At 43.3% G+C, this 23,353-nt stretch overlaps 2 protein-coding genes across 2 annotated transcripts; one reads left to right on the top strand and one right to left on the bottom strand.

The window, feature by feature from the left end:
• Positions 1-230: 230 nt before the first annotated feature.
• Positions 231-5,798, bottom strand: ccdc59 (coiled-coil domain containing 59). The gene is given in 5 exon segments (XM_034112411.2): positions 231-681; positions 824-932; positions 4,868-5,225; positions 5,490-5,611; positions 5,613-5,798. Coding segments are annotated over 5 exon segments (777 nt in total). The 5' UTR covers positions 5,633-5,798; the 3' UTR covers positions 231-513.
• Positions 5,799-5,900: 102 nt separating this feature from the next.
• mettl25 (methyltransferase like 25) lies at positions 5,901-22,344 on the top strand. The gene is given in 13 exon segments (XM_034112407.2): positions 5,901-6,415; positions 6,696-6,878; positions 6,964-7,070; positions 7,862-8,395; positions 8,657-8,707; positions 8,709-8,805; positions 16,305-16,399; positions 16,595-16,624; positions 17,137-17,210; positions 18,023-18,116; positions 18,543-18,617; positions 19,026-19,097; positions 22,046-22,344. Coding segments are annotated over 13 exon segments (1,725 nt in total). The 5' UTR covers positions 5,901-6,189; the 3' UTR covers positions 22,133-22,344.
• The last annotated feature ends 1,009 nt before the right edge of the window (positions 22,345-23,353 follow it).

Genomic DNA, 23,353 nt, shown 5'->3' with positions numbered 1-23,353 from the left:
TACATGTATGCAACAGGGTTGTGTCTGAAAACATGACAATAGCAGTCTAATAACACTAAGTGTAATTGTTTATACAGGATTTATGACCACTTGCAGCTTACTGAAGTTGAGGATGGATTTAGATTTGTAAAGGTTAAACCTAAATGACTGATTAGTGAATGATTATTTTACGTCATGGTAAAAGCTACAACTGAAATGTCTTTGCCATATGAAAGTAACAACACGTTACAGAAAGATAAAACATTTATTGTGTAATAATATCTTACATAAGCACATGTTCCCTTCTCCTCAGGTTTCACAATGCCACCTTGTGGTCTGATATTAAAACAGTTTTTCCTGGGGCAAAATACTGAAAAAAGAACAGAACACCACTCTAAACATAAATCAGCACTGAAAAGAGATATTTTTGTGTGAAAAGTTCAATCCATGTCGTCCTCGGGTAATCTCTGGTTTTTTTTTTTTTTTAAATCGCGCAATCGAATAGAGGCAGGGTCCCATATATTCTTCGTTGACTCATTTCCCAGCTCCTTGAGTGATCTTTTGAAGCAAATACTCCATCTGTAAGTTCAGATTGGGTTGTCCTTTCTTGGTCTTTTTGCTGAGTATCTGAAAAGTCTCCTCCTTTTTCTGTTTGTACTTCTTGATGGCTTCGTCTCTCTGCTGCTTGTCTGTCAGGAACTCCTGGAATACATACAAAAGAAGAAGAAATGAGAAGAAGAAGAAAACCCATCAGTAGAACGTCAGACTGCTTTTGAATTGAAGTCATAAAAAACTAAAATACTTAAACTATGTTGAGTCATTATTAACGTAAAACTTCTTTCACCTCTTTCTTCTTTTTCCGTTTTTCTTCCACTGACTCAAATTCCTCTTTTGTTTTCTCGTAGGACGTCTTTTTCTGCATTTTCTTCCTCATGCGGTTGCTCATTGGAAGACTGGAACAGATTAGAAAGGTACATTTAGTGTCGAATACTGTTAAAGGTCCCATTTCTACTGATCATAACTCCATTGTTGAGGTCTGCTAGAATAGATGTACATTGTTAATGTTCCTCACATTGGTTTCTCAAACAGCATCTCTGTGAACTACGTGTATTCACTAGGGATGTTAAGATTCACCGATTCGCATCGGCATAAACTTTCAAGATGCGAGTGCACCGGTTGAGAGAGTGCACATCGGCTACAGTTTGGGGTGAACTTGCGATGCATCGATTGTAGCGTCTTTGCATCGGTAAAAAAACGATTAATTCATAATATCCTCTCATCCTGTCCGCAGAGACGATCTTTGCTTCGCACTACGGGGGCCGAGAGTCTCAGGTATCAACACACATGGAAGTCGAGGAGAGAGAGAAACACAGCGCACCGAAAAATACCTACAAATCAAACGTTTGGCAACACTTCGGATTTTTCAAGAAAGACGGACAACTTGAAAAATCGCTCGCAAATTGTAAACGATGCCGAGCCACTTTAAAGTACACAAGTAGTACGAGGAACTTAGCGACGCACATAAAGAGGCGACATGGGCTCTGCGGCTGAAAAGGGAAACCTGAAAGTTAGACTATGAGTTCAGTCACTCAGTGAGGTGTTCAGTCAGAGAGTGGTGTTTAGTTTACAGCAGCCTGTGACGGCCAATAATAGTTTAAATGTCTTCCTCACTGTAAGCAGTTATGAAAGAGCTGTTTGTGAAAGGTTATTTGTATTCTGTATTGTTATAGAACCCACTGCTTTCTGCTCACTGGTGAGTCAGCCTATGGATGAGTGTTCAGCACATCAGGCTGGCAGCTGGATGGGCATGGCACTATGGTAGCTGTTATTTACACATTGTTAATCATGAGCAATGCATCCTTACATTGTTTAACTGTGAGGTGTTATACAATTGTACTTTACTCTGGAAAGAAACGGCATGATGGGATGTGCAGTACTAGTAGAGAGCACCAAATATGTAAAGCACTTTCTTTAGGGATGCACGATATTGGTTTTTTGAAACCGATACCTTCCTGCTTCTCAAGACCGATAAAAAAAAAAAATGTACGCCACTAATTATTTTAACGCGATTAACGCATGTGTATTTTTTTTCCTTGGCCGCCCCGTAGTTTCAGAGCGCATCGAGTTTAAAATACCATCTACAAGCTGATGCTGACAGCCCCGCTCCTGCCGCCTGCTTGCGGCAGACCACACTTCCACGCTCACCGGCAGGCACCGACTGGCCATCGGGAGGACCGGGAGGGTGTGTGTATGTGTGGTCCGAGCGAGCGAGAGAGAGACCTTACGTGCATTGTTGTTGTTAGCATCTGGTGCTAGCTAGCTGCTCTAACGGATATAAGGAGCTGTTTAAATGAAAACAGAGGAGCGACATTTCGCCACAACTGCGCCGAGCACTTGACTTGATGCAGGAAGCCAGACAGTGGGACATTGTACGAAAAGTCAGCACACTCAGCAACATGATTGCAGCGTCCAGGCAGCTCCGGTTCGAGCATATGCCTTGAGTTGCACATAGGTCCAACACGCGTGTGTGCGTTACTGTAACGCAATTAGCTTTTGCGGTAACTAATAACGTTACTAGTTACCTATTCCCATTCAGTAACGCCGTTATAGTTACTGTGATTTAAATGGGTGCGTTACTGAGTTACATTATGTGATCGGACCACAGTGATCCAACTGAACCGAATCTCCCTGCGGATGTAATTTACAGGCGAATACAGCGATGTCCTTAAACAGTACCATGGAAAAGTGAAAGTGACCAGAGAGGAGTGATGATTGGTTAATGCGGGGTAACATTTCAGGGTAAGCCAATCAGAGACAGAGTTGGGCGGGTCTTGCCTTATGGGGAAAATACACACACACACACACACACACACACACACACACACACACACACACACACACACACACACACACACACACACACACACACACACACACACACACACACACACACACACACACACACTTTGTATTGTATTATTGTCTTCGTACGCTTCGATGGCGATGTTTCAGGTGACTGATCAGGTTCGAAGTATTAGGGAGCGCTGGATTTGTGAAGAACTCCCCTCTTCCTAAACCACTAATACCACAGTACTGGCCAAACGGGAGGAGCCGAGTGAAAAACAAGCGCCCCTCATCCCAATCCACCCAAACCGCAGTATTTTTTTCTTTTTTTTACCCAAAAAATATATTGTATATTATCGGGGCTATTAATACTTTTATCGGGTTTATCGGGATGACGTCATAATTCCTAATTATCGGACCGATAATTATCGTGCATCCCTAACTTTCTTGTTAATTTATGATTTGCTGCATATAAGGAATAAACAAAATCCTCTGTCGTACCATATTGAAGTATCATTATTTTGCATCGTGTTGAACCGCATCGTATCGAACTGTATCGCAACAGGGGTGAATCGCATCGCCTGGTGTTTCAAATGTATCGTTAATGTATCGTATTGTATTGCATCGCATCAGCCTCAGTGATGGAGATGCACATCCATATTCACTGGCCGTTTCTCAATCGCGAGGATACTGGCTTCCAAGCCAATATTTCAAGGATACTACGTCATCGAGTGCCGCCGAAGGACTGTTCCAATCTCCAGCATACTTGGAATTCCACCGATGCCGCGTCCATGGTTTGGGGGTAATTTCTAGGCTGCACATGGGTAGACTTCGCGTCCTTCAAATCCCCACAATGCTTTGCGCACGGTCCAATTTCCCCAAATCTGTGGTGGAAAATGTAAGGCGGGGCCTCATGTGACGCACACCTGCACACTTGCTCGCCTGTTCCACTCTTCGTTTTCCGAATGCCAGGAAGGATTCTTGCCTAGCTTCTGAAGGAAGTGACTCGGAAGACATGTGCTACCAAGCAAGCATCCTCGCGATTGAGAAACGGCCCCTCTCTCTCCTAAACAGCTTGTTGGAGCTCCTGCCCCCCCTCCCTGTGAGCCCAGTGTGCTCTGATTGGTCAGCTCGCCCACTCTGTTCTGATGAGCCCACTACCGTTACAGCGGAACATCAGTGTTTATGTTTTACAATGGCGTGTGTTAGCAACCGGGAAATGACACCAGTAATGACAAACAGATGAGAATGCTGCGTGGGGTCTGGGTGCCGTGTTGGCGGGACGTTGCGAGGCTCGCTGCTGCGAGGAACGGAAGATGACTGGAGTGGTTTCCTGGTTGCAGCGTGGGGTCGGCGAGACAGCACAGACTCACAGCCTCGCCGCGTCCCGCCGTCTCAGGCTGAAAAATCCGCGGAGTGTGAGGAAGTCCGCAGATTGGTCCAAATTAGTTCCCGGAAGAAACAAATGGAAAAAGAGAAATCTCCAACGAGGCGTTCTGGGGCAGCACAGACAGGTCTTCTCTGTGTTAGAGTTTTACTCGCTACAGGGTGTACTTTGAGGGGTTGTGACTCTGCAGACCGTTTACATGCATAAAAAGCTACATAACACAAGGGGACGGGTAATAACCGGAAAAGCATGACATGGGACCTTTAACTACTTAATATCTCACAAATGCAGGTGTTACTGCTCACTTAATGTCAGCACTATGCAGTAAGATAAGATAGTACTTTATTGATCCCAATTTGGGAAATGTTTGTGTTGCAGAAGCATAACAAGACATGGTATTGTACAATACAAATTAAAAGACAAGAAATAAACAAGAAAGTAGAAAATACACATGTTGAATTTACAAATGAGCAATAACAAGATATAAAGCAAGGTATTTTATATACATAAGTATGTGACAGATGGAAGATTAAATATTAGACTGAAAATCTAAATCTAAAATGTACAGTGTGATTTTATTCCAAGAGAAACTATGGAGCAGAGAGTTCTCTGCCAGTCAGAGGTGATGTGTTGTAGAGTGTTCAGATGTTTTCTTACCTGTCTTTCTCTGAGGATGCTGCTGGTTCAGAGTTCACAGGTCCAGCATCTGTCTGCTCAGATCCACCAGCATCTTCTGGAACTGGTTCAGCAGCTTCAGCAGGAGCATCATCTTCATCATGTTCAGCTGTCTCTTCTCTTTTCTCCTGCCCTAACAGTCTCTGCTTGGTCCTGTTAAGGCGATGGGTCCAGGCCTCGTTCCTCAGTTTCTCTGCCTCGGCCACGTATAGATGCCGGAGGTGTTCGGGGTACTCCTCCTTGAAGAGAGCGTTGGACGCAGGGGTCCTTTTCTCCTTACGCAGCAGTTTGTTGTACTCATGTTTGACTTTTTCCTTTCTTTTTAAAGCAAACCCTTGCCCTGGAGACAAAAAGCATAACAAGAATTATTAAGATGACAATTTATTTAAATGGGGAGTGGTCAGATTTCTTTTAATTCAAATTAAACAATTGAATTTGAATTTATAATGAATATATTGGACATAATATCCACAAACATTTTAAGAATATGAAAGACTATAATGTTTCATGTGTAGTGTTTGCATTTGGGTGAATTAACTAAACCCCCAATAATGATCTCATTACTGTCTCTTTCTACCTGTAAGTGTACTAGCTAAAAGCGTACCTTCTTTAACACTGCCTTCAAATACTTTGTTGTCGAGGACCCATTTCCTCTTCTTGACACCATGTAGGGTATTTTGTGGTTTCTTCCAGTTACCAGCTTTTGCCACAAACTATGATCCTTTTTTGGTTATCAGTCGGTGCCATTTCAGTTAGAACTTGCCAGGAATAGTAAAATGTTTACAAAACTCATGCGGGTTAAGATTAGGCTGCATGGGATTTGTGTTAAAGACGCGATGTGATGACGTACACGTGCCAGTCATGAACAATCAATCGCGGATAATTCGATTTCGATCCAAAATATCTTGATTCTTGAGGTGATTCATTTAATATTAGGACATTTCCATGTTTGTTACATGATGGAAAAATGTACTCAGCAACATGTTTTTACCGAAACGGGCTGACATGCTTGAATATAATTAGTTTTAAAGTTAAATCAATAACATTGTGTTAATAACATGCCAAATGAGGGTATTCGTTATTTTAATTTGTATAACATGCCGCGTGGCTTGACTAAAATTGCAACATATTGTGCAAACGTTAAATGTATTCCCTTTTATGTTTGCTCGTCATATTTTAAAAAGGGTTATAGCTCACATTTTATTATAAAACCATCGAAGAGTATTTTCTACTACTTTTGCCTGTGAAGTACATGCAGGAACACTTCATGCTTCACTCGGGCTATCTTTAGAGAGCTTTTTAATATGTCATCCTCCTCATACTGCCTCACGGAAATACAACGTCGTATAGATGAAGTTAAGCAGTTTCTATCTATAACTCTGAACATCGCTAATGCTCACACTGTGGAGTTTTACACTCAGGACGCGTGGAACCGATTCACGGCCGTGCCACCTCAGGAGGTCCTGTCAACATTTAGCTCCTGTAATGACGGCAGTGACCAGCAGAGGGAGCCACAACACAGAGCAAAGGGTAAACAAATACACTTCTTCATATTAAGCTTGTAGAGAATCATTATGGAGGCCAATATCTCATAAGGCATCATGTATACAGGTTTTGAAAGTTGTAACAAATTAAATCACTAATAGTGGTTGATAAATGATTTACTACTGATTTAACTTAAGTTTTGGGTTGCCAGGTTATTCATCCTACTGTATTATTTCTCAAATGATGAATTGCATTAGGGGTGTTTCCTAAAACCCTAACTATCCTATAATATTACATTTATTTCTGTGTCTGTCTTCCTTGATAGATCAATCCAAGACCACATTCGGGTTCTGCAATGAAACAGACCGGCTGGTGGATGCTTGTGAACTGTTGCGGGCCGCCAGAGCTCACTCCCTCCCTGGCCTTGGAGTGTGTATGAGCAGGGACGAGCTGCTGCAGGCCCTCAGAGAGAGCAGGGATGAGTCCAGAGCTTCAGCAGTAGCCATGGGTATGTCTGAACACATTGTTTCATGTCATGACAATTATTTAGGAAATATTTTGTATTTACAAAACATTTGTTCTTCCTAACCTAGGTGCTGAGATGGAGACAGATGAGTTTATGAATTCCAAGAAATCTCATGAGGTCCAATCCATGTCTGAGGTGGTGGCCTGTCTGGCCCAGCACTGTGGAGTGAAACAGGTCAAGTTACATTTTAAACGTTTAAATGAATTAAATGTCTTTTATACATAAATATGTGTCCCCAGTGTGTAAGGGAACACACAAAGTGAAAATAAAACCTTCTCTCTTTTCCTCCGTACCCAAATCTCTAAAAACGGGGGTACAACGGAGCTGATCCAGATTTGCTTCAGATATGACATAATATCTGAAATGTGGGCTGGCTTTACGCCCACGGCCCTATCAGAAACGTTGCTATCAGAAACAATGCGCAACATGTTTTGGACGTAATATGGTCTGTGTTTAGGTTAGCAAGCATCGCTAACACTCAGAGCCAACCTGTACTGGAGAGATGTGTAAAAAAGCCATACATTTAAAAACCCGCAACCCGCAAGAGAAAAAGCATTTGAGCTCCATACTGTTTCAGAAATAATCCTTGATGTGTTTGGATCATGATATGGCGTTTAATCACGGCAGCGTTTAGATGCATCTGAGCAGAGCAGACAGTTCGTCACAAAACTCACAATGTGCCTTGCATGCTCAAAACGGGGCGGGGCCAGCAGATAATCAGCCAGGGCTTAAACAGAGGGATTTGAGAGATGTCTAAAACGCATGATCTGTTTGGTATTTTGTGCAAAACACATCATAGATATGTTTTTTATATATTTGTATATATCTGAGACCCATAATATGTGCCTACAATTAGCATGATAGGACATCTTTAAGGACAGACTTGAACCCTCAACAGGAAGAAGTTTATCTTAGTAGCCTGAGCTTTGCTCATATTTCTTCTTCCATTGTTCCTCTCCCCCCAGGTGATAGATGTAGGCTCAGGGAAAGGCTACCTGAGCTCCTTCCTCTCCCTGCAGTATGGCCTCCACGTCTACGCCATCGACTCCTCCAGCTCCAACACCCACGGAGCCCAGGAGAGGAACAGGAAGCTGAAGAAGTTCTCCAGGGCGTACCAGAAACACAACAAGGCAGTGAAGGCACAAGGAAAGGCTGCACATTCACCTCAGGAGGAGTCAGAAGAAATAAAACCTGGAGTGGAGGGAGACGATGATTTTTCACATGGGGTAGGGTTGTCACAAGAGGAGGAAAAAGAAAGGGATTCAGAGCCAAACCAAGAACAGGACTTCTTCCTTAGTGCCCTATCAGTGGATGTGATGCAGTCTTCATCCCCCAGAGTTCCCTCCAGCCAGCTCACTGATGAGGAGAGGGAGAGGAGGAAGAGGGAGAGCCTGGAGAGGAAAGCTCAGAACAGAACCAGTGCCAACGAGATGTTTTCCCCTCTCACTTCTTATGTTACTGCGGAAACTGAGCTCCGAGAGCTAATCGACGAGCTGGAGGTGAGCAAATCCAAAGTATAAAAAAAGATCAGAAAATATTTAGTGGTTGCATATAGCTGCACGATTCCCACTGGCGCTCATTAATTACGAGTCTACCACAGCAGCTGGAGTTTGCATTGCTGGAACAAGTGTGGGGCGTTATCTCGGTGCCAAATCTGCAGCGCGTCATCATCAATAAACTTAACCATCGATCACCACCCCTCCCCTCTTTTTCTTCTTCTTTTATCTCTCCTTTCCCTGCGTGCTTTCTTCAAATTCCAGGATGCGGTCATGGTCGGCTTGCACACGTGTGGCGACTTGGCTCCCAGCACCCCTGAGGATGTTCGTGGCTAAACCAGAGCTGTCCGCAGTCTGTAGCGTAGGCTGCTGCTATCACCTGCTGTCTGAGGAGTTTGACCCTGCCGGACAGGGTAACCTCACACACACACACACACACACACACACACACACACACACACACACACACACACACACACCACACCACACACACACACACACACACACACACACACACCACATACACACACACACACACACACACACACACACACACACCACACACACACACACACACACACACACACACCACACACCCACACACACACACACACACACACACCACACACACCACACCATGTATACATCACTTCAGGGGACATTACATTGACTTACATGCATTTCCTGGAGACTTATCCTAACCTTAAGCATAACCAACACATGCCTAACCCTAACCTTACCCAGGGCCGGACTGGGACAATAAGTCAGGCCGGGAAATTATACACCCAGCCAGGCCACTACCAGTTTTGTGTGCCATTTTGCTGGATTTATTTGTCAATATTTACAGCGTTGCTGCCCGTAGTGATAGCCCTCTAAATCTACTACCCAAAAATAGACATATGGACATGGGTTACTATTTTAAAAAATTTGCAAATCCCTTTAGGAACCTATGTGAACATATTTTAAGTGGGGGCGGACCACAAATCCTATAGGGGGGTCCAGGGGCATGCTCCCCCCGGTAAGATTTGTTTTAAAATGTTGGACTTAAATGCATCAATCTGGTGCACTTTGAGGGGGAAATAAAGAGACTACACCCATATGAAACATAACTGTATACATTTAAATAATCATACAATCATAAAATCATGGCCATAACCAATAACATACCATATCCAATATGAAAAAACATTGAAACTTGTTTATTTATTTGTTTTTGGTTCATTTATAGTTGTGAGTGTGTCTGGGCTCCTGAACCAGCCTCACCCATCTCCCCCTGCTCCTCTTTTGCGGCTTTCACACCAGCGCTTTTTCAGTTTCTAGCTCCGAGCGGGAGCTTTTCTGGTTCAGCTCTCCGGTTTCCCTTTTCAGCTCCCGCTCGTGCACACACGCCCACTGGCGCCCCAGAGCTGCCCTTGCTGCGTCATGACGTCACCGTTTACATTGCTGATTTGCCCCCCCAACGGAAGCCATTACGGCGCTCACAACAACAACTGCGTCGGGTCGATGATCGTGTTGCTTTTAATCACACGAAGCCAGAATAAATGGAATAACGACTTCTCCAACCTTATACTTTGCTCCAGAGTGCCGTGGTTCATTGTTTATTAATGTGTTTCTGCAGCATTTACCGACCGCTGCAGTGCTGCTCTTCCACGGAGTGTATTCTCCCGTTAGCTCCCGGTTAGCTCACACTGCAGCGGCCGCTCTAAAAGTATTCACTGTCCGACTCACACAAGCAGCTGATGCATATCCCCAGTTCCCCTTAAGCCTAAGTGAATGTGTGTCAGTCTGAATTGACACTGTTTGGTATCACAACGCTGTTATGAAAGTTTCTCTGGTATAAAACGGGTGATGTTAGCATAGCAACCGAAGCTAAACTGACTACTTGCATCCGATAGCTGCAATAATACAAAACAACACGTCTGCCTCTCTCCACAATGATGGATAACAGCGAACGGATGGTCAAAGTAAGGCACAAATAAACAGAATCACACGAAGCCTGGTTAGTGTTGCCTGACTTTATAAAGTGTGTTTATAGGCACAACTGCTTGTAGGCAGGCATAACAGTCGACCATGGGAGGTGGGTTTAGTTTTCCTGCACGCCTCGACGTAAGAGAGACGTAAGCGACGTCACCTCTTAGCTCCAAAGCTCTTGCCTCTGGACCGACAATTTTTTGGAGCTGGAAATGAAGCGGATTCCGGAGCTAAGAGCCGGCGCAGCTCCGGTGTGAACTGGAAAACCCGGCGCTTTTCAGGCTCTAGCTCCGAGCCGGAGCTGAAAAGGCGCTGGTGTGAAAGGGGCATTTGAGGCAGCAGCAAAGACTAGTTTTAGCTCTCAACAAGTTTTAATAGTTTATCTTACCTTTTCCCACCTAGTTAAAGTTTTGTTATTATTATTCATGCATAGTTTACTAATCACTCCCCTCTCAAATGGAAATATGTGTTTACATAAAGGGTGACCAAACCCTTTGAGAGGCACAGAGATAACTTAAACTAAGTTAACTATCTAAACACTCAGAGAGTCCTTTACCTCACCTGAGCTGTAGTTATCAGTCTCTCAGTCTGACAGGAGAGGACTCTCTTCCACCTTGTTGTTGAAAAAGCTCCTTATATCCGTTAGCGCAGCTAGCTAGCACCAGATGCTAACAACAACAATACACGTACCGGTGTGTGCCGCTTTCTCTCTCGCTCGCTTGCGCCACACATACACTAACACACACCCTCCTGAGCTTGAATGACACACAGAGACCAATCGAGGGCTTTAGTGTATGATCTGTATCAAAGTGGCCATGTCGGCAGGCCACATCATGTAGACAGCCAGTCACCCTCTGTGAGGCAGAGTCAGACTCACATTTGCGCAGCGTTGCGTTCACAATACATACATAAAATAAATCCTCAGGCCAGCAGGCCACTTAGCAGGCCAGGCCATCGGGAAACCTCCCGGTCCTCCCGATGGCCAGTCCGGGCCTGCCCTTACCCTTACCCTAATCCTAACCTAACCAAGTCTTCACCCTAAAATTAATGATTCCCCTCATGGGGACCTCCAAGTTGGCGAGGTAAACAGATTTAGGGCCACACACACACACACACACACACACACACACACACACACACACACACACACACATCCACACACAACACACACACACACACACACACAACACAACACACACACACACACACACACACACACACACACACACACACACACACACACACACACACACACACACACACACACACACACACACACACACACACCACACACACACACACACACAGAGAGACAGTGAGTAGAGGAGAGGGCTGAGCACGCAGCCTTGAGGGGCTCCGGTGTTGAGGATCAGGGTGGAGGATGTGATGTTTCCCACCCGCACTGCCTGGGGTCTGCCCGTCAGGGAGTTCAGGATCCAGTCACAGAGGGCGCTGTTGAGCCCGAGGTCTCTGAGCTTGATGACCAGCTTGGAGGGCACAATGGTGTGAAGGCTGAACTGTAGTCAATGAACAGCATTCTCCCATATGTTGTTCCTCTGGTCCAGGTGTGAGAGGGCAGTGTGGGATGGTGAGGGCTATGGCGTCGTCTGTGGACCTGTTTTAGCTGTATAAAGGCCCTGACACACCAACCCGATTTTGGGAGTCAGAGGCCGTCAGAGGCTGTCGGGCATTCGCGGCGCCGTAGTCAGGTTGGTGTGTCCCGCACCGTCGACCGTGACACGCCTTATTTGGACTGCCAGACCCGATGCATGGCCGATTCAACATGTTGAATCGGCCATGCATCGGGTCTGGCAGTCGGACCAAATAATCACTCTGATTGGCTGTTCAGCTAGCAAATCAGTGCATGAGAAGCGAAGCGGAAGTGAGGGATGTAAACAAACGATTTAAGAAGGCACACACAGACTGCTATTCATTTTCATCTCATCATGGCGATCTGGAATGATGCAAACGAAGACCTGCTCATCACCTTGATCCAGGAGAGGCCAGCTCTGTATGATATTACGGAGAAAATATACTCTTCTTCTTCTCTGTCTTCCGGTTGTTGCCTCTTTTGAATGACGAATACACACTACCACCGCCGCCTGCTGGTAAGGAGAGTTATTTGCCACTCACGCACTGAAGTCGGTGCGGTGTTCCCGTGCGACACATGGCCAAAACGCAGGAGAACACGGCCAGGCAACAGCCGACTTCAGCGTCGGCTAGTCCTCTGGTGACTGCTTGGTGTGTCAGGGCCTTTAGTCTGTGGACCTGTTTGCTCTGTAGGCAAACTGCAGGGGGTCCAGAGAGTGCTCAAAGCACTTCATTATAATGGAGGTGAGTGCTACTGGGCTGGTGATTTTTGTCTTTTGGGGACAGGAACGATGGTGGAGTGTTTAAAAAAATATGGTTTCCATTGTATGTATATCTCAGCCTTTCTCTCTATTTTTATCTCTTTCTCCCACACATGTCCCATAAAGCCATCTCAGACATCTGCAGAGCTCATTCTATATCTCTGATCCAATCAGAAATGAAATATTAGCTTCCCACATAAACACTAATAGCCATATTTTAGAGTAAACAAGTCCACTCCACTGAGAGCCTGGAGACTCAGCCAAGTTACACTTCTAGAGATTGAGTTGGGCTCTGTTAAAGCCATTAGTGTGGATTTATGTAATAAGGATGGCTGTTTATGCCTGCTGAAAATTAGCTTTTTTTAACTTTGATTTATTCTGTAACCAGCATGTTGTATACTCTTAGTTATTTAACTAGCCTTTCAAACTGAGGAGATGGTATGTCATCCTCTACACCTGAGGTTAATTCAGGCGACAAAACACAGGACCATACATTGATGTCATCCTCGCTTCTTCACCGCTGAGTTTAACGGGGTATGAAATTGTCTACATGTGTCCTCATGCTGTGACTGCAGCCTCTGTAAATCCTTAGGGAGAGCCGTCACTACAGTGGATACGGTGTCCCGTCATCTCTTGTTAACGGCGTGACCTTCGATCCTCACATCATCTCGGCCCGACGCAGCTTCAGCCGAGAGCCAGCGGAAATTGAAAACACTCCCATCCATGCTCGTTTCTCAAGTTACGGCTTTATTCTTTAAAGAAGTGAACAAATGGCAATCACACCGACACACTCTTCCTCTCCCCTTACAGTGCAGTCTGGGATGCTGGCCAGCTCCTGTGGTGGCTACCTCACTCTCAAAAAGAGCTGCAGAGCTGAAAAGCTTCACTATAGAAAGCTACAATTATGTGATCTACTCACTTTGGTATCATCAAGTCGCTGTTCTAGACCAATTTACTGGGGGGGGCCGCGCTGGGGCCAGTTATTTTATGAGAGGAGAACATTTAACGCGCTATAAAGACAAAATTGCCATGTTACGTTCGAATCGTGATTAAGTCTAAAGTCAGAGCCCAAAGAAAAACAATAAATACAATCATGTGTGGGTATTTTGTAAGAGAACGTTAGTCAATGTCTAAGTTACATTTTATTTTATTCTAACTATCAGAAATTGCATTATCATAATTATTTCTTTTGGAGGGGAGCCACAGGAGGGTCCAAGCTCAGTGTTTATAGGGGCACTGGCCCTTGTTGCCCCCCCCCCCCAGAACCCACCCATGGTATCATCCTTAAATGCATCCTTGTTTAATACCTTATGTGGAATCAGGACTCCAAAAATTATTCTGTTGACATCAACATCTTAAGCACATTCAGGCGTCTACGGTCTGGAGCCAGAATGTCTCTACACAAAGTGTACAATCGGACCACAAGGACTTTAGAAATATTTGCCTTTTGAATGGGGCCACTTCAGATGTGAACACGAGACCAGCTTCTATAAACATCTCTGTGTACGTTCTGTAATCAGCAGGAGGAAAGGCCTGTCCACTGAATTGCCTCCGAGGGTAAACTCTGTCAGCAGGCCATGTGCCGCTGCAGAAGGGAAGCTAACATGATTGCTAACATGTTAGCGTGTCCCAGGCTGTTTGCTAGCAGCTGCACATGTTATTACTGCTTCCTTTGACCGTGTCCCTCTGGATTCACTGCGCCTTGGCCTCAGCCACTGACCCCTTTAGAAATGACATGAAAAGGATGGCTGGCTGTCAAGAAGTCACACTCAGTACCCTCCCAAAGGGATTGTGTGTGTGGTGTGTGTGTGTGTGTGTGTGTGTGTGTTGTGTGGTGTGTGTGTGTGTGTGTGTGTGTGTGTGTGTGTGTGTGTGTGTGTGGTGTGGTGTGTGTGTGTGTGTGTGTGTGTGTGTGTGTGTGTGTGTGTGTGTGTGTGTGTGTGTGTGTGTGTGTGTGTGTGTGTGTGTGTGTGTGTGTGTGTGTGTGTGTGTGTGTGTGTCTTTGCCTTCAGCTCTGCTATGGTTAGAAAGGTGCTTCACATTTGCTCCTTACAACAGCATTTAGGTATTCAAAACCTTTAAAGTGTTTTTAAGGAGAGATGAGTTTTATCCTATAGAGAGGTTCTAACCATATTACACTTTAAGCATATTAAACTTGGGATTCTGGGAAAAACGTTAGCGTAGCCTAGCACGAATAATATAAACAAGGGGAAACGGCTAGACTGGTGGATTTAGCTAACCGTTTCCCCTGTTGTTCCAAATGTTATGCTAGACTACACTAACTGTTTCCTGGCTAACAGCAGCTTCAGATTATACAGACAAATATGAAAGTGGTATCAATCTCCTTTTTCATTTACCTCTGCGCAAGAACATTTCCTTTTAAGCGCCTTTTTGACACATAAACAAGTTAAAAACCTCAATAGTTTTGATTCCAGTTTAGAGCCCTTTAAGACAGTCGCAGTGAAAGAAAAGGATAGAAGCAAGGCCGGATTAACCATATGGGCAACTTGGGCAAGTGCCCAGGGGCCCTTGAGCAAAGAGGGCCCTCAGTGACAAAACTTTAAAATAATATTTTTTTTAAAAACTTTTTTTTCCGGGCACAACCTCACTCATCATACATTGTTTTAAATTACACTCACTCTTCACCATAAATAACACAGCTTTTCTATAGGGTCAAATTAATATATTTTCTAAACCGTCTCTGTACTGTAGGTCTCACTATGTATGCGCTCAACTTTATTACTACGCGGTGGCGGTGTATAGCCGAATCACAGCCCCACACTCACTCATGTCACATTTTGTCACGTGAGCTGAACAAATTGCTGATGCCGGTAGCAGCCAAACGCCCAGCGGGGCTGTGAAAAGAAAGAAAAAGAAGAGAGAGTGGCGGCTGCATTAAAAAATGTCCCAAAAATAAATAGCTTTTTCAAAAAAGCAATAAGTGACGAAATAGGCCAGCAACCACATGTCTTCCATCACATATTCTGATCACTTAGTTGAGCAACCACACAATTTCACTACATATTTTCCTTTTGTAACTCTCAATGTTTGTGACTAATAGAACTCATTGTGTACTTGTACAGCCAGGCAGTCATATTTTGGCATTAAGTGGGGTGCTGCTCTGAGGTTTTGAGTGATATTACCTAGGTCTTCTTGAGCCATACACTGTCTTGAGATCTTATCCATTGTATCTTTGTCTTGTGATTTTTGACTGAAAGGGCAAAAGGCTAGACCTATACTTTGGTTGAACTATGTGGCTGCGTCCCTGCTTTTGACAAATAGGTGTGTGATTTGACATGCCAGATTGACTGCAAATTCTAAATATTGGTCATGTTGGTAGGATTGGGTAGGCGTGGTGTTACTTGTTGCTACGTGGGTTGGGGGGGGGGGGCAATGAGCGCTCAGTGCCCAGGGGCCCCTGGAGGTACTAATCCGGCCTTGGATAGAAGTCTTTATGAATGCATGTGTTTCCTACTCCTGCTCTCGTTTTCAGTAGCCAGGCAAATATTTAAAATTCAAACCCAATGATTGCTGGTGTTTGATAAGTTGATCTGTCATTTCCGTGCTATTATCTCTGTGTTCCCTCCCAGAGTGTTTGCACGGTGTGTGTGGCTTCCCTCTGAGTCAGTACCTCCGCCAAGGCTCCTGGTTCTGCGGCAGAAACGCCAGGATGTCAGCGTGTTTGGTGAGTTTTGATGACAGCACAAAAAATGTGCAGCACAGCAGCTTTCCTAGAGAAACATGTGATCTCCAGACAGTCTTTTTAGTCACTGTAAGGCTTGTGGATTAGACTTTTTTTCTTTTTATTACTGTGGCTATAGCTCAGTTTTTCCCAATACATATTTTTGTTTTAACGCTTCACAATTGTCTCCGAAAACAGGCCCTCGAAAGAGTTTCACTCGGCAAAGGGGTAAGTAGGACATCCGTATTTATTAAATATATAAAATAAAAGTCATCATCGCACAACAATGAGGCTCAAATCTCTTTCTATTCTCACTCCCCACCCATCAAAACAAATCCATCACATTATTTAAAATATGAAATATGGGTGTTCGCAATCACTCTGTGACTGTATTATCTTCATAATGATCTAAACAATCAGCACATTGATGCTGCTGTTATTTTAAGTCCGTGATTGACTGCAGTGTATTTATTTCAAATGGAGCTCAGGGCAAACCGCTTGCTACATGATACCACCACCCATTAATATGGAATGTTTATAAATATTAATGCAATCACTAGATTGATTTCTTGTTGGAACCGGGGTCTGAATCTGGCTTGATTGCCTGCTAGTCTTGCATCAGGCTTGGAAAGTGTCAGGAGTATTTATCAACCGTTCATACACACACTGAGTGAATCGCAAGGGGAATTTAAAGTAAACTGCATGATGTTGAATCAAGTTATCTTTGATCTTGTGTGCAGATTCAGATGGAGTCTCTGTTTTACCGAGCCGTCCTTCATGTTATTCTGAGGGATCACTACAGCTCCTTCAAAAGGTAACAACGGTTTACATCTGCCATCACTTTCATATGAAAAATGACAGCAAGTGTAAAGCTATTAAACATTGTATGGGTATTATTTCAAAGTGTCCACATAGTTTAGTTAATTAGGGTTGTTTTAAACTTATACAGCTAAAATAAACATGATATTGTTGAAATTGTAACAGACCAAAGGAAATCTATTAATTATTTTTTTTTTTTCTCTGAACCAGAAAGGGAATGTTTCTTCTTGGTGTTTTTAAGGTTATAAACCAACCATAAAGGCTCACTTCTTTTATATTTTATAGACTGAAAACCAAATAAGAAAAATGGGCACATTATTCGATAATGTAAAAAACATTAATTGCACCCTTTCAAGGCTTTTATATTTATGAAATCTATATTTTTCTGGTAATATAGTACCTTTTTAAAAATAAGAAATACATGGCAGATGAGGCTCCCTCGTGGTTAACACACACACATCGTTAGTTGTCGGGTCGTTAGCTTTTATTTTGATTCCTTATTTTCAGGCATTTTAGTTGAATTTGTTGACGGATTATGATCATGCTGTGCTCTTATTAAGTGAAGTGAACTAAAGAAGTATCTCGCAAATTCCACTTAACCTTTATCGAATGTGCTCAGTGACCTTCAGTGTAAAGACTAATCAGATCAGGATGGAATATCCATTACTTGGAGAGCGCTTATTTATCACTGTTCACTCCTTTTAGAAGTGTTACAACGACATGTGAGTAAAGGAGTGGAAGTTGTTTACTTCACTGAGATGTTCAGGGACTGGTAAATGGTAAATGTATGACTTGTTTGCCCTGCAGTGAAAAGCGAGTTGGGAATGTCTACTCCAAGGCGAAGTCCTTCGTGGACTATGTTCACCGAGCTCTACTCAGACTGGAATTGGATGAATCAAAGGTCAGGACAAAAGTATTTTTGTCTTACAACACCTTCTAGAAACAAATTGTGGAAAAACACTGCACTCCGGGAGAAATGTTCCATATTTTGGCTGGATGGAGAGAATATATTTCCTCATTGGTGTTTACCCATCAATTGATATATATTCATATAAATGGTGTAAACTTAAGGAACTACACAGGTGGTGGGATTAAGATGTTGCCAGAAACCAGGATGTTGAGCTCATCTGGCAGAGCTGCGTATCCATGGGAATAAGGATGATGTATTTCTGTCTGTGCGCCGTCACATACAACTCCAAAAGTCATAAACCTCTTTCTCTCCTACTTTAACTCCTTTTTCAAATGTTCCCTACATGTCTCACTTTTATTCCCCTTTTTATATGCCCTTATATTCTGACTCACTTGCACAATACTCTCTTTCTCACAGCTCTCAGACAGGGACATCCAGGATTACCACGACACGTACAAACCGCGAATGGGCGAAATGCATGCTTTTAATTTGGTAAGTCATCGATAACATTTGAACTGGACTGGTACGCACGGAGATCAGTTAGTCTTGTGAAGTAGGATGAATAATGCCAAGAAGCATTAAGTGAGATCATTGTAGTCTGCGAGGATGCTTGTACAGACTGGGATCAGCCTGTGGTTTCAGACGAGATGAGGCCACTAATGGTGTCACCCAACATACCAATTTTCTTTCATGAAATAAAGCAGTAAAACATGTTTTTTGGGGATTGCCCACCAGCTACTGGCAAGACACTCGTCATGGTGGCTTTGTAGTCTCAAATTTGGGAGTATAAAAATAAGCAGTTTTGTAACAGACAGACTTATAACCTTGTCAAAAGCACTGATGTGAAATGAAATCAACCAATTTATATTCAAAGTCACCTCATGTCATGTTTCTGTGCAGTTGAAGGTGACCCTGGCTCCCTGCATTGAAGGTCTGATTCTCCTTGACCGCCTCTGCTACCTGAAAGAACAGGTGAACTCAATCGGGTTACTCTCATAAATCATTCACAAATAATAGGAATTCATTTGAAAGGTGCTCCCATGTTTGACTTCCCTTAAGCACAACCTGGAATTCTAGAGTAAGACTGTAAAAGGAAGTCATACTGAATAAACACAAAGCCAAGAAGAGGCAGGGGAGGTTAGAAATAAAGAAATAAAGGTGTGTCTTCAAAATGCTTGTTTAAAAAAAGGAACTCTTTCCAGCCAATCCAAAAGAATCTGGTTTAAAATAACAATTATTTTGATCTCAAAATTGCTTTTCTTTAGTGGAAATAGCCAAGCCATAAGTGGAAATCTTTTATTTTGTATACGTTGTATCACTTCTTAAAGGTCCCATGTCATGCTTCTCCGGTTATTACACGTCCCCTTGTGTGTTATGTAGCTTTTTATGCATGTAAACGGTCTGCAGAGTCACACACCCTCAAAGTACACCCTGTAGCGAGTACAACTCTAACACAGAAAAGACCTGTCTGTGCTGCCCCAGAACGCCTCGTTGGACATTTGTCTTTTTCCATTTTTTTCTTCCTGGGTACAGTGACGTGACCATACCCAAATTGACCAATTCGCGGAGCCGTTACGTTAAGTCCGCGGATTGGTCCTCACACACACACACACACACACACACACACACACACACAACACACACACACACACACACACACACACACACACACACACACACACACACACACACACACACACACACACACACACACACACACACACACACACACACACACACACACACACACACACACACACACACACACACAATCTTTTCTTAGCTGCAGCTCCGCGGATTTCTCAGCCTGAGATGGCGGGACGCGGCGAGTGAGTTTGTGAGCACACACACAGACTCACAGCCATAGCGTGTGTGTGTGTGTGTGTGTGTGTGTGTGTGTGTGTGTGTGTGTGTGTGTGTGTGTGTGTGTGTGTGTGTGTGTGTGTGTGTGTGTGTGTGTGTGTGTGTGTGTGTGTGTGTGTGTGTGTGTGTGTGTGTGTGTGTGTGTGTGTGTGTGTGTGTGTGTGTGTGTGTGTGTGTGTGTGTGTGTGTGTGTGTGTGTGTGTGTGTGTGTGTGTGTGTGTGTGTGTGCTCGGGCTGATTTCGGGATGGGTTTCGCTGTGTCTCGCTGTCTCGCCAACCCCACACAGCAACCAGGAAACCACATCCAGTAAGCCTGTCCGCTCCTCGCAGCAGCGAGCCTCGCAACGTCCCGCCAACACGGCACCCAGACCCCACGCAGCATTCTCATCTGTTTGTCATTACTGGTTGCTAACAAACGCCATTGTAACACATAATTACTGATGTTCCGCTGTAACGGTGGTGGACTCATCAGAACAGAGTGGGCGAGCTGACCAATCAGAGAACAGTGGGCTCATAGGGAGGGGGGCAGGAGCTCCAACAAGCCGTGTAGGACAGAGAGTGAATACACATACTACACAGAGATGCTGTGAGAAACCAATGTGAGTTTGGAACATTGAATAATGTAAATCTATTCTAGTAGACCTCAACAATGGAGTTATGATCAGTAGAAATGGCCATGACATGGGACCTTTGAACTGACTCTGAGAAAACAAATTAAAATTGAACAAACTAGAAAAAAAAGTAACATTGAGTCATAATTGAACTAACAGTGATTTTCACAAGCACCCTAGGGACACGCATTCCTCCCTCACTCTCTTTGCTAATCTGGAATCATCTTTCAAATGTGCTCGTACAGTTCTTTGATTAGGATTAACAACGTCTTCAGATGATGAAAGCGAAGACGCAGAAATCTCAGCTGAGATCTCCCAACTTTTTTTTTTAAATTAAACTCCACCGACAATAATATAGGTGTCGGCTAAATGAAAGCCACCTTGAAATGTAACGTCTTGTGCATCTGCAGCCAAAGTCAACATCCTAATCTGTTGCCTGAGTCACGGTGATGAGATACAAGCTTTGAACCTGTGATTACATGCATGGCTGTGTGTCAGATGGACTTCCTTGCTAGGGTCATGTAATCAAATGATATAACGTACAAAGCGCTGGTCAGCCCTGGGGGATCTCCCTCAAGGAGAAGCAGAGGGGGGAAGGAGGTGATAGATGTATGTGAATATGATCCATGTGATGATAAGTGTGCTGAAGCATGTTCAGCCTTAAAGGATATAAACACACTGATCAGGTTAAGTTCTGAGCCGTGGTTATTATCCAGAAACATACGGTATATTTCTGTATGTTTTCACAAAGTCTTCAGGTCCTAGGTGAAGTGTTGAAAGTCAAACACTGATGCAAGTCGACACTGTGAGGGGATGTCTGCTGAAAAGTAAAAGCACCAAACAGTATATATTAATTTATTTATTTGCTTTACCCTGCCATTGCAACACTGAAAATAAATTGAAACCTTGACTTAAACAATGTATTATGGCAACACATTAATCATAATTGTATTATTTGAAAGCAATACTTACATTTGAATACAAAATAATAGGGTTCAACTTAATACTAATGCTTTCAACTAACCTGATGCAATTATCTGTTGACGTAATAAATGTAAGCAAAGTCATTGTTACATTTTTTCAGCGAACTCGGGACAGAACAATGCGTGTTCCAACATGTGAACAGGACCGTCATCACAGAGGTCCAAAAAGCACGAGTTTGCCTTTTTAACAATACAACAATTATGTGGTGAATACTTCTTGTATTACTATTCCAAAATGACCTACAGCTTAGGAGCTAGCCGTCAAGAAAGACACGCTTGTTGTGCACATGACCAGGAATCCACCTGACACAATATTTGCACAGATGTTTCTTCTCTGGGGATTCAATAGAGACGTCTTTTATTGGGCGAACATCACAGAGGCAAACTGGGAGGAGAGTCAAGGTTGTGATGTTTTTTATCATCTTCTTTTGTTTCTTATCGTTTTGTTCTTTGTGTCCTGCAGGAGGATTTATCGTTCTCTGCTCTGGTGCAGCTCTTTGATCCCCTCCTGTCACCGAGATGCTACGCTGTCGTTGGGCTGAAGAATTAGAAAGACACCATTTCATCTCGATGATGATTATAAATCGCTGCTGACGAGGTCATGATTACACGTGATTATATCAGCAATCACACTTGAGTGGCTGTGTTATGTACGTGTCCTTTTCGTGTTCGTGCAGCCTCTGTTTTTCTTACAGCAACATCTTGTTTTGTTTTATATTCTTTGACTGTTTTCGATGAAGAATAAATCTTCAGTACTTTTAACGTTTAGTCCTTGACTGTGTGCTTCCTCATGAAAACACATGCTCACAACACCTGGAGAAACTGTCAGTCCAGTCGCATTTGATTGTATCCATCTCAGCCTTTTGTTTTTATGTTTCGGGACTCTTAAGAAAACGCTTGTTTTTTAGGAGCGTTCAGGGAGCCAGGGGCATTGTGGGATTTCGGAAAGCTTTGTTGACAGGTCTGGAAACGCCATTTCTAGGCTTCCGAATGAGAGGAAGCAGGGGAAGATAGACAAGGCAAGAGGCGCCCTTGACCCCGTTTTACTTCTGTTTTTCTTTGTGCTGGCTCATTTAATAAATCAGTCTCTGCTTACACGTTGATAACAAATGTTACAGGCTTGAGTACACACATGAATTATGGTAGTTAGGTTTGCACTGAAGGAGGGAAATTGAGTATTTAAGGGACCTATTAGATCAAATTATTTAAAAGTGGTTTGGGTATTTCTTTATGCTACAAGTTAAGGTATGCTATTATACCGCACTACTACTAGTACATTATCAGAGATGGCAAAAGTACACACATCCTTTGCTCAAGTAGAAGTACAGATAATCGTGTTTAAATTTAATGAAAGTTTCCATGCTGACCAACGGCAACATGACAACGTTTCCATTGGTCCCTCTTCTTTAGAGAAGACCAGGACATGATGGATACACGGATCGTGTTCAAATCAATAGGCATGCAATGACTCTAAATAATATTGGTCTGTTGCCTATTAGCTTTTATTTTATTTAGTTTTAATTTAGTTTTTTTTTTTTTTTTTTTTTTAAATGGTACGGTGTCCTTGGGTGTCATGAAAGGCGCCTACAAATAAAATGTATTATTATTATTATTATTTGATCACACCGACACAGATTCAAACTAAAGTAACAAAGATGTTTTGAAAATGTAAGAAGTAAAAGTACAGCTATTTGCATTAAAAATGTAAGAAGTAAAAGTAAAAAGTAATTAGAAAAATAGGTAGTGGAGTAAAGTAGCCTACTGACACCAG

This window comes from Pseudochaenichthys georgianus, chromosome 23 (genome assembly GCF_902827115.2).
Source record: "Pseudochaenichthys georgianus chromosome 23, fPseGeo1.2, whole genome shotgun sequence".
Lineage (NCBI taxonomy): Eukaryota > Metazoa > Chordata > Actinopteri > Perciformes > Channichthyidae > Pseudochaenichthys > Pseudochaenichthys georgianus.
The sequence above is the reverse complement of the archived record's forward strand: the minus strand, read 5'-3'. Positions and strand labels throughout refer to the sequence as shown.